This window comes from Barbus barbus (assembly GCF_936440315.1).
Source record: "Barbus barbus genome assembly, chromosome: 48".
Taxonomy (NCBI): domain Eukaryota; kingdom Metazoa; phylum Chordata; class Actinopteri; order Cypriniformes; family Cyprinidae; genus Barbus; species Barbus barbus.
The window spans coordinates 5030798-5043681 of record NC_136726.1 but is presented as its reverse complement, the minus strand read 5'-3'; the positions used below and the strand labels follow the sequence as shown (position 1 = coordinate 5043681).

Sequence of the window (12884 nt, the reverse complement as noted above, 5' to 3'; positions counted from 1 at the left end):
GTTCCATGAAGATATTTTGTACATTTCTTACCGTAAATATATAAAAGCTTAATTTTTGATTAGTAATATACATTGCTAAGAGCTTAATTTGAACAACTTTAAAGGTGATTTTCTCAATATTTAGATTTTTTTGCACCCTCAGACTCCAGATTTTCAAATAATTGCATCTCAGCCAAATATTGGCCTATCATAACAAACCATATATCAATGGAAAACTTATTTATTCAGATTTCAGATGATGTATGAATCTCAATTTTAAAAAATTGACAAATTTTGTCGTCACATTTGATAATAATTACGAACGTCGAATTTATCATTTGTTATTCGAATGCTAAAAAAACGCTGATTTTCCCAAATAAAACCACCAAATACTGCTTACACGTTATATAAAGGATTAAAATCTCTTGTAAATTGCAGAGATGGACTGTTGCTCTCTAATTAATTCTGGAACTACTTTTACGCAATATAGGCCTATGTAATATTTTATGTGTCTGTACAAACATCGTTAATGAGCAATTTATATTTTTTTCAAGGATGTAACAGTAATAATAATAATAATAATAAAACATTTAATTAAAAACACACAAAAAAATGAAAAAAAGTTTTGTCTTTTAACTTTATATTAAATAAATGTAGCCTATCTATTTAGATTTTAAAGTAATAATAGATTTAACCATTTATCTAATAATAAACAATTTTATTTTAATGGCTCCAACATCTTACCAACAAAGCTGTACCACTTTCACATGATCATCACCTAATTACATCACTTAACTGGAACTTACATCACATTACGTAAATGTATCTTTACTCCTTTTTCTGTAATTTTTAACTGTCAGTATCTTTATTCATAAAGTTACACAACAACAGTAACAGTATGTCTAGAGAAAAGACAGAGACAATTTTGCTATGCAGCTGTGAGATTTTCATTTTTGATGGCACAGATTACACTAATACTGTATTATAAAGCATTATAACGACTCTTTTTACCACACAAAATCAACATTTTCTCATCTGTAATCAGAATGTTGTCTTTTTTGACAACTCGTATACATATATATGTGACATCTCATATTATCACAAATGTGAAAAAAATAAAAAAATAAAATGACATGGTCATAATGAAGGCAGGGACTTGATTCTATCAATTGGTTGTTGATTGGATGAAGACAGCTCTGAATGAAGGCTTGCAATACATTGAACGGATGGGGTGTAAGCAGACTTAATGACTGGAGAAGCCTGACACACGTCAACAGAGAAGTATGTTGTTTCACAGTTAAATCAATTTATGACATTTTGATTGAAAACTACATGGTTAAAAAATTTTTAATAAACAAATAAACAAGCATTGATAAATCATTCACATTAAGATCAATAATGTATGCACCCTGTACTGCAAGTTTGGGTTAACCAACCAAGAGTTCAGGGTTTATGTGACACTTAGTTTATCCTGCTTTCTGGAATATTCCCCAAGTAGATAGTAACAGACTGCATCATCAGAATCTGATATGGACACATTGCCAGTAGCCTTGGTTAGAAATGCAGAGGTGCTCCATCAATCCTCTTCCACCATTTTAAGGAGCATGTCGACCAATACTAAAAAAGAAAAATATAAATAAACAAATAAAGTATACCACTAAAAATAAGACCATAAATGTTTTGTTTGTTTTCCCCCCCATATGTTTTCTATTTCTATCATTTAAAAAAACTACTAAGGGAAAGGGAAGTGACCCATACTCAGAATTTGTGCTCTGCATTTAACTCATCCAAGTGTACACACAATAGTGAACACACACCCAGAGCAGTGGGCAGCCAATGCTGCGGCGCCCGGGGAGCAGTTGGGGGTTTGGTGCCTTGCTCAAGGGTCTCACCTCAGTCATGGTATTGACTATAATAGACTCGAACCCACGACCTACAGGTTACAAGTCCAACTCTCTATCCATTAGGCCACGACTGCCCCATTGAACAATTACAATTCATGTGTTCTTGGTCACATATTCACATAATCTATTTGCGAAATCTTGTTTATAATGATGTCAGTTTTGCGTTTTGTCAGTAAGAGTAAAGATTAACTGTAAGATTATGCCTTTATTGGGTTCATTATAGCCTGCTTGTCCTTTCTTGAATTATCCCACCAAAAGTTTGTGTAGGTGCAAGACATTTGTTGAACTTTGATTTATTTGTATGGGTCAGGCTGATCATGTATCTTAATTTTGAGGTCTCATCATTTCCCCTTCCTGTTTTGTTTTTTAATAATCATTATTATTTTTTCCAGTTTCATTATTTATCAGTTAGCAATTATTTATAGTCATTGTGTTTGCCGTATATTTGGATAAGCATTTAATGTTTTGCTAAACGTTTGTAGATCTAAATAATAATAATAATAACATATATATATATATATATATATATATATATATATATATATATATATATATATATAAAAGAATAGGCGGCAAAGGTGATACTAGAGGTGTTCCACAAGGCTCTGTATTTGGCCCACTTTCATTCTCCATTTGCAGCAAACACAATCATCTCACCCAGATACAAAGCCAATAATTTTTGCATCACACTGTCAATGGGCCAGTTTTACTTTTTTCTGTTGATTCAGACTAATTGCCATGGCCCCAACATAGCACAGAGAAAAGGATGTAACGACATTCTTTGTGTTGCTGCACATTGAATGAGGACCACCTAATAACATCTGAAGTATCAATGAAAATAAAATAGGCCACATTTTTAGCTGTTTGTAAAGTAATGACACGACATGTTACTTTTTAATAAAAGTTAAATTTGTACCTTTTATGCTATGTAATGAGTACATTTGTGTTACTTTTGTTCACACTGTCAACTATGCTTGCGCTGCAATACACCATGTGATTATATGACAACTGTATAAAGAGAAATAGTTTTTTCACTAGTTCCAAAAAGTAATCCGTTTGTGTAATGTAATTTGTAAAGCATTACTAATCACAGAAGAATATGTGATGACCCACTTGCATAATTTAACCTCACCTGTGTGTCAGGGTCTTACCTCCTGCGGTTGGTCGTAGGAAGGGCTCAAATGATCGACAGGCATTGATGAGCTCTTTTAGCTTTTTAGGACAGTCTGTTGGAAGCGGCTCCATGACCTTCTCTACACACACTTTTTGGAAGATCTGATCGTGGTCTGTATGGTCTAAACACACAGGCATAGAAAGAATGTGTCATGTATTTGGTTAACATTTCAATAATATTCAGGGCAAATGCAATAGTAATACTGGTAGTGTTGGTAATACACACTTTTGAAAGGAACATCTCGTGTTGCAATTTCCCACAAGACAATGCCAAAGCTAAAAAGAGCAAGTATAGTCAGTTACCATCCTTAATTTGAATAAGATATGCGTGTGTGATATTTGAGTTGGACTGCCATACCTGTAGGTCTCACATGCCTTGTCGTAAGGATGGTTGATATTCTGAAGCTGCTGTGGAGAGTTGTAATGCAAAGCACTGCTGCTTTTGGATTTACTCTTCTGAAGAGAATTTTCTGTTTTTGCCAACTCAAAGCCTCCCAACTTGCAAAACATACAAATGAACATTAAGATGAAACCCCAACAAGGACATTCCCTGGGTTTTAGTAAGTGTCCAGCACATTTCTAGTTTTTTTTCTTCTTTCATTACCTGTTAGACAAAATTGTTTTGTCTAACAGAAATATGTAGTTATAAAATAAAGCAAGCAATATTTTCTATTACATATATATATATATATATATATATATACATACATACATACACATCGGCCACTTTATTAGGTACACCTGTTCAATTGCATGGTAACAAAGTGCTAATCAGCCAATCACATGGCAGCAACTCAATGCATTTAGGCATATAGATGTGGTGAAGACGACTTGCTGAAGTTCAAACCGAGCATCAGAATGGGGAAGAAAGGGGATTTAAGTGACTTTGAATGTGGAATGGTTTTTGGTGCCAGACGGGCTGGTCTGAGTATTTCAAAAACTACTGATCTACTGGGATTTTCACGCACAACCATCTCTAGGGTTTACAGAGAATGGTCCGAAAAAGAGAAAATATCTAGTGAGCGGCAGTTGTGTGGACGAAAATGCCTTGTTGATGTCAGAGGTCAGAGGAGAATGGGCAGACTGGTTAGAGATGATAGAAAGGCAACAGTAACTCAAATAACCACTCGTTACAACCAAGGTATGCAGAATACCATCTCTGAACACACAACACGTCGAACCCTGAAGCAGATGGGCTACAGCAGCAGAAGACCACACCGGGCGCCGCTCCTGTCAGCTAAGAACAGGAAACGGAGGCTACAATTCACACAGGCTCACCAAAATTGAACAATAGAAGATTGGAAAAACATTGCCTGGTCTGATGAGTGTCGATTTCTGCTGCGACATTCAGATGGTAGAGTCAGAATTTGGCGTAAAGAACATGAAAGCATTGATCCATCCTGCCTTGTCTCAACGGTTCAGGCTGGTGGTGGTGTAATGGTGTGGGGGATATTTTCTTGGCACACGTTGGGCCCCTTAGTACCAATTGAGCATTGTTTAAATGCCACAGCCTACCTGAGTATTGTTGCTGACCATGTCCATCCATTTATGACTACAGTGTACCCATCTTCTGATGGCTACTTCCAGCAGGATAATGCACCATGTCACAAAGCTCAAATCATCTCAGACTGGTTTCTTGAACATGACAATGAGTTCATTGTCAATCACTTTACTCAAATGGCCTCCACAGTCACCAGATCTCAATCTAATAGAGCACCTTTGGGATGTGGTGGAACGGGAGATTCGCATCATGGATGTGCAGCCGACAAATCTGCAGCAACTGCGTGATGCTATCATGTCAATATGGACCAGAATCTCTGAGGAATGTTTCCAGCACCTTGTTGAATCTATGCCATGAAGAATTAAGGCAGTTCTGAAGGCAAAAGCGGGTCCGACCCGGTACTAGCAAGGTGTACCTAATGAAGTGGCCAGTGAGTGTAGGCTATATATCTATATCTCTCTCTCTCTCTCTCTCTCTCTCTCTCTCTCTCTCTCTCTCTCTCTCTCTCTCTCTGTATATATATATATGTGCTTTAAATGCCATAAAAGCCATACAAATGTACATCCAGCAGAGTCAGAAATGAACTTTTACATTAGGAGGCAATATTTGCTCTCCCCATACTATGTCTTTAATTGTCAATTAATTAAATTTACCCAATTACTTTAATCAATTTGTACCTGAATTCAACATGCAAAAAACATGAGTTCATAGGGCTGCGATATTATGACAAAAATTGTTATTGTAGATTAGTGCTCTTCGCATTGTATACAACAATTTAACAGACATCCAGCTGTTAAATTGGGATGTTTGAGATTTGGGTCACAAAACATGTTGTGGTTGTTTTGGTGGTTAAATGATGCTGATATTGTGAAAGTGAATATCCATTACCTTCACTCTATAGCCAGCTGCCACTAGAAAACTACAGCTTCTGATGGAGCCATGCACTTTAAACTTCTCCTCTGACTGATGCAGCCTGTACTGTGCAAAAAATGATTGAGACTGAGATGACAAATAGACCTTCACTATGGTTTATATGCAAACATACAGTATGAGAATAAATTAAAAAGACAAGCTTTATGTATGCTTAAAGCTCTAAGATAGGGGTCACCAAACTTGTTCCTGGAGGGCTGGTGTCCTGCAGAGTTTAGCTCCAACTCTAGTCAAACACATGCACCTAAACCAGCTAATAAAGGTTTTGCTTGGTATACTTGAAACTTCAAGGCAGGTGTGTTGAGGCTATTTGAAGCTAAACTCTGCAGGACACCAGAGTGTGGTGATCTCTGCTCTAGGAGGAGTTGGAGTCAGAATTTTTTGTCACAGAGGAAGAAGAACAAGTCGTTAATAAATAGAATAACAGTTTGTTGACTTTCTTATGCCAGTATAGCTAGATTTGGACCTGTAGAGTCCCTGCGCCGCATCCAGACACATTTGCGTCTTTCTCTCCCAGGGCAGATTGCAGTTACTGTCCAGGACTTGTCGAAGACTCCCCTTTTCACAATATTCCATGACTATCAGGTAACTTGGATTTGGTCCTGTATGAGAAGGACACAATGACAATCAGATGCATTTTTAACTCAAGTAAAGTTCAAACTTGCTGAGTTTATTCTTTGGTTGGTGATTTGTGATTGGCGCACCGTTCTCATCCTCGACACAGATCCCAAACATTCGTAAGATATTTGGTGACTCAAAGCGCTTCATGGTCTCCACCTCCTTGTTAAAAACACTCCTCAGCTCACTGGAGAAAATGAATAAATGCAACAAAGAAACCGTAGTTTTTAAATCAGTCAAGAAAATGATTGCTATGGTATAGACGGATATCACTAGGAATAAAATCTAACATTTGACCACAGTTCATTTTATCATTTACCTGGGTCTGGTGCACAGCGGATATGAGTATCTCTTGATAGCTACAGTGAACTTGTTGTACGTCCCTTTGTAAAGCTCAGAATGGCTGCACTTCATAAGGGGTTTAATAGGAAAACTGTAAGTCAGTTCTTCTGGTTTAATCTCTCTAATGTCTTGCAAATGAAGGCGGGGTTTTTTCACTGCCGACCAAAGACAAATAAAACTGTTCAGTGGAGACACCATTCAAAACAATTTTTTTTTCAACCAAATGAAACCAACATGGATGCAAACTGTATTTTTAATAACTTGGCATGTGTTGTAGTGTTTTTAAAAGCATTTTTAAAATCATTTTCTAAAAATATTTTTCTTTATGGACACTCTTATTTGTCACTGACTCACATATCCGTACTTACATGATTCCAGGATCTCTTTAACGTCCTGCACATCTCTTTGAGTTTGGTCAACTGTCTTCTGTACAGCGTCAACTATCATGTGCGTTCCTTTGCTCTCCTCAGCTAAAGACTGGAGTGCTATAGGAGACAAATGTATAATACACAGATTAAAGCTGGAAGGCCAACATCCTGCAGGGTTTAGCTCCAATTCACTTTCCTGGACATTTCTAGTGAGTCTGAAGACTTAGTTTATCTGAGTCAGGTGTGTTTAATTAGAGTTGGAGCTAAACTGGACAGTGGCCCTCCAGGAACAGGTTTGGACAGCCCAGGTTTAAAGGTTCCAGTTGTATCCCTGAAGTAGCCATTGTATTCCAATTAAAATTCATACAACTTACATTCCCGAAGTTCCAGAGAGTCACTCTGCCTGTCCTCTTCATCTTCCCGCCGCCTTGTTGCTTCCTGAAACACTTTTTCTATACTTGCTCTGTGCTCGACCTGAAGCGCTAGAGAAAGCACCTGAGCTGCATCATTCAGCCTCTCATTTAGAAAGCTGAACTCCTCGCCGAGGTCAAACGCTTTGGCCATGCGTTTCAAATAGCCGAAGGAAGTGTATTTCTTCACTACCTTCTCTGCTGACTCCAGAGTGAGTTTAAGATTTTCAAGCCCATTTTTAACCTGTTCCGGTTCAGTCCCAAAGCCATGAACCTTCACGGCCCTCACCAGCCCAGCCAGAGTGGACACGCGGTGAGCCAGACGCCTGCAGCGCTTCTTGTTGGCCTTCACCTCCTCACACAGGCTGTACAGCTTTTCTGCGATGGCTAGGATCGGTTCTATGATGTCCATTGCAGCTGGAAATAAAAAAAAAAATTAAAAAAAATATATTTCTCAGATCAAGTATCTTAAATGACTGAAACTTCATGTTTTCCTGATGCTGTTAAAAAAATATCTAATTTTGAAAAATAACATTTAGCAAAAGATTTTTATGCAAAGCTGTAACATACAAAAATATCAACATCAGTCATATATACTAAAATTTATTAATTACAATTATAAAAACAAACGTGGAAACTCTCCCCAACTTACATGAAAGTAAAATGCTCCTTCCAATTTATCACATTTTAATAAAATCATTATAATTCTGCTTTAAAACAGTAAGCATGAAAGTGCAATATAAATGTTACTAAATATGAGTGTTTTTTTACAGCAAAACGGAAAACCAGGACCTAATATTAGTAGTGCTGTCAAATGATTAATCGCGATTAATCGCATCCAAAATAAAAGATTTGTTTACATAATATATGTGTGTGTGCTGTGTATATTTATTATGTATATATAAATACAAACACATGCATGTATATATTTAAGAAAAATATGTTATGTTTATATATTGAATAGATTTCTATATATTCAATATATTCAAATATATTATATAAAAATATAAATGTATATGCATGTAAATATTTCCAAACTATATGCTGTATGTGAGTGTATGTATATATACATAATAAATATACACAGCACACACACACACATATATTATGTAAACAAAAACTTTAATTTTGGATGCGATTAATCACGATTAATTGTTTGATGGCACTAAATATTAGCTATTTTTTCAGAGGATAACACCAGTTTATATGGCTAACAGATTACAAACTTTGCACCCTGTTTTGAACCTGTTTTATATTATATGGTATCATAACAGCTTTCAATTAAAAAAGAAAACAAACAAAAAAACAAATAAATAGTTGTACCTACAGTTAATGCCTTCTGATTTGTGATTTTTTTTTTTTATGAAGAAAGGAACTTACAAATGCAATCATGGAAATATTCTTCAGCTGAAATGTTGGCAATAATTCATGTCAAAAATGTAAAAAGTTTTATTAAGTTTCATCTATTCCTCACACAAATGCAGCCTATAGTAACCTACAAGGAGAAGTGAAAGTTGCGCAATCAAATCAAAGCACAGAATTTCATTAATAATGTTTCTAATGAAATCATCCTGCCACAAAAAAAAAAAAAAAAAAAAAAAAAAAAAAGTAGAAAATACAATTGGCTATTATTGCAATTCAATTCAATACGGCATGTTAACCCATAAGAACCTGGACCAATTTCTCCTTATAGGAAAATCATGGGGCATATAAAACAGACCACTTTAAAACAGATATGTATTTATTGTTTTGCTAAATAACATTTTTTTCCCCTGTTTATTTGCTTTTCCACAGCATATATCAATATGATTACTTTTCTGGGAAGATAAAACAAAAACCTTTTTCAGAAATAATACAGTTTTTGTATTTTATTTGCTTTGCCACAACATATTTCAAAACCACATAACTGTGACCATTAAATTTTACAACAACTCTTTATATATATATATATTTTTTTTCACAACTCGAAAATATGCGAACTGAATAAAAATAAATAACAACCTCACACCGGAGATCAAAATGTTAAACTATGTTTTGAAATGAGCAGCAGAAAATATATACACTAAAATAATTGAATCAGCTAAATTAATCGAGCAGCTCATTACCATTTTTCTTAATGTGGCAAATAAATTACACCTACTTTTATAAGGTTAATAGCCTGATATGACATATGTTTAGTATTGAAATGTTGTATGCATTTGTCAATTTTATTTAATTTCTTTATTTTCTTATAGAGTATTTACAGAGTTTTGACTTTTAGTTTTAGTTACTTTTTCTTATTTGTAAGTCGCTTTGGATAAAGGCGTCTGCTAAATGACTAAAAGTAAAGTATATATATATATATGCCACCACAGTATCTTTGTAACTTGTTTTATATCAATTTGTTCAAGAAATGTATTAAAATCTATAATTAAAACATTAGAAATGTTGCATGGGTTGAAACATACTTTATGGGTTAACTCGAGACTTCTTGTTTCTTGGGAATAAAGGGGGAGGAGGAAGTGGTGTGTGGCCAAGTATGGTGACCCATACTCAGAATTTGTGCTCTGCATTTAACCCATCCAAGTGTACACTCAGTAGTGAACATACACTAAGTCCATTTAGTATTTATTGTATTTAGAACATAAAATGAGTCCATTTAGTCAACCACAGTTACTTTCACAATCAGGTGAAGCGGAACCATAAACATAAGAAACAACATTTCCTATGAAGTAATCGTTTTCTCTGTAGACTTTGACATGTAATCTTTGTGATACTGTGTTTCTAAGCTCAGCACTGCTAGTACTACTTGCACTTCTGTAGAACTCAAAATACTGTACATTTGAAACGTCTAGTCAAAACAGACATCACAGATATATATTTTATTAATTATTATTATTATAACAGAAGTAAATGAATTATGTTTATTGTAGGCTATAATTTGCACATGACATGAATGAAAAACAAAAAATCAAAATGCATTAAATATAACTTACTTTATAAGTTGCTTTATCCCTTCTGAACCGGCGAATGACACAGGAATGTGAGAAAAGCTGATTTGAGTGACTGATGGCTCCTCCTACTTCACTAGCTTTATGCAAGTAGACATCCAACCCCGCCCACATCCAAGTGTGACGTCAGAAACCACGTCACCTCTTGTGATTCCCGTACCGGGAAAACCCAGAAGTAATATTATGTTGAAGCAATTTACAGCCGTTTCAGAGATCGAAATAAAATTATATGTTGCCTTTCGTTTTACTAATACACGTTTTCTTATTTCTTTAAAGGATGTCTAGGCTAAAATGGCACAACTTAAATCTAATATATTTAATATGTCTAATGCAGAGGTCCCCAACCACCAGGTCGTGGAAGAATTCCTACCGGGTCGCGAGACATTCTGGAGAAAATGTGTATAGATATGACGCTCTGTTATTTATTGTGCGTAAATGATTGCTCTATAAATTAGTAAATAAAAGATTGCTCTGATGTGTCAAATAGGCTATTAGGGCTTAAATGGATCACAGTTGATCCTTGATATATGGACCAGCGCTCACAAGAATAGAGATATGTTTCAGACTGTGTGGCATACCAGTTTGTTTCCTCTTTCATGTATCCTTGCGTTTAAGAAACATATGCATGGGGGTTTGCTGTTACGTCGCAATACTGGAAATATTTCTGTTTTAAACCATGAAGGCGAGCCGATGGATATCACACAAGCAAAGTGCACACTTTGCGCAATAGTTATGCCGGTGAACCTCTTAACTTCTGTCATACAGAAAGTGAAAGTAAAAAAAACCGCTGCATTAACAGCACATATTCTCTCAGAGACGACAAGAGACGAATCTACTTCAACATGTGCTGATAACAGTGAATAGACCTGTTTTAAAGACCCCATCCACAACACACCCACTCACATTGGTATAATTTATAATTGTTTAATTTTCTAAAGATGTTGTTCCACTTATCATCAATTGTTAATATATGAATGATAGGACTGACAGTTCTCCACATGCATTAGTCTGCACATACATATGCTAAATAGAGATTGCTTGCTTTGATAGATTATAACAAGTAACATGGCATTGATATTCAGGACTTGTTCATCAACAAAACTTCATATGAAGTGTGTCCAGGTCCTACACACATTTAAAGATGAATAAACAAACATCCCTTGCTTCATTACGTATTTTTATATTTATTATTTTACAAATAATTAAATTTTTTTACAAAAAATATATGTTCTATAAGAGATATGTTCCAACTATCATAAATGAACAGCTGAATGATCAGATAAACAGTTCTTGAAATGCAGTACACAATATAAGTATGGATAGTTTGGTATTGCACATGTTTTATTGCACAGTGGGGAGAACATTTAACTGTTTGTGAGGTAGATATGGCCTGAGGGAAGAAACTGTTCCTGTGTCTGGTCGTTCTGGTGCTCAGAGCTCTGTAGCGTCGACCAGACGGTAACAGTTCAAAGAGGGAGTGTGCTGGGTGTGAGGGGTCCAGAGTGATTTTACCAGCCCTTTTGCTCACTCTGGATAAGTACAGTTCTTGGAGAGTGGGGAGGGTTGTACCAATGATTCGCTCAGCAGTCTGGACTACCTTCTGTAGTCTTCTGAGGTCAAATCTGGTAGCTGAGCTGAACCAGACAGTTATTGAAGTGCAGAGGACAGATTCCATGATGGCGGAGTAGAACTGTATCAGCAGCTCCTGTGGCAGGTTGAACTTCCTCAGCTGGCAAAAAAAGTACAACCTCTGCTGGGCCTTCCTGACAATGGAGTCAATGTGAATGTCTCACTTCAGGTCCTGGGAGATGAATAAAAAGACATCTCTTGCTTCATCCGATTCGACCCCAGGTAGTCTTTGATGGCATTTTGTTGATGTTTACTGTCCATCTGGAGTAAGGCAGGCCCTTTCACCTCCCCACAGAATAACTGACGGTGACTCTGTATCCAGCACAACACTGGGCCAATGTCCTCTTGGCGCTCCTGTTAAAAATACAGAATACGTGTGTGTTGGTCCACTAAATATTTGTCATACTAAATAGTATTTACCTCATAATTTTGCATACAAGAATATTTATAATTTTAAACCACAAACATCAATCACTACAGTATCTAGAGAAATGCTCCCACCGTTCCTCCAGACCTTTCTTTACTGGTGAAACTGCAGCAGGAACCCCGTCATCAGGCTTGGAAAAAAACTGCGTAGAATGCTGTAAAACATGACAAACAAAGATGGACAATAATTATGTAATCTTTCCATTAATATAGAATAATACAAAGATAATTTGTTACAAACAGAGTTATCCAGCAATTCATAGTGAAATGATGTGGTTGCTCAACCAAGTTACTTTGCAAGGGTACTGTGATCAGTGTATATCATTAAAAATAGCATATGTATGTGTGTGTGTGTGTGCGTGTTTTGTTTGTGTGTGCGTGTGTGTGTGTTTATGTGGTTTATGAGGACACAAATTTGTATAATGACATGGGTATGACAGAGGTATTACAATATGAAGGTGGTTTATGAGGACACTGCTTATGTCCCCGTAATTCAAAAGGCTTAAAAAACATACTAAATGGTGTTTTTTTGAAAATCTAAAAATGCACAAAGTCTCCTGTGAGGGCTAAGTTTAGGTGTAGGGTTGGTGTAGGGCAATAGCACACACAGTTTG

The 12884-nt window shown here is 35.9% G+C and overlaps 1 protein-coding gene across 1 annotated transcript; it reads right to left on the bottom strand.

Annotated features, from left to right (window-relative positions):
• Positions 1 to 819: 819 nt before the first annotated feature.
• Positions 820 to 10272, bottom strand: LOC306866563 (mixed lineage kinase domain-like protein). Its single transcript, XM_079411826.1, has 11 exons — positions 10201 to 10272; positions 7190 to 7642; positions 6816 to 6932; positions 6425 to 6602; positions 6192 to 6292; positions 5954 to 6089; positions 5446 to 5530; positions 3415 to 3554; positions 3283 to 3332; positions 3035 to 3178; positions 820 to 1596 (listed from the first exon to the last, which is right to left on the bottom strand). The coding sequence occupies exons 2-11, from the start codon at positions 7635 to 7637 to the stop codon at positions 1556 to 1558; spliced, it is 1440 nt and encodes a 479-aa protein (XP_079267952.1). The 5' UTR covers positions 7638 to 7642; positions 10201 to 10272; the 3' UTR covers positions 820 to 1555.
• Positions 10273 to 12884: the final 2612 nt, after the last annotated feature.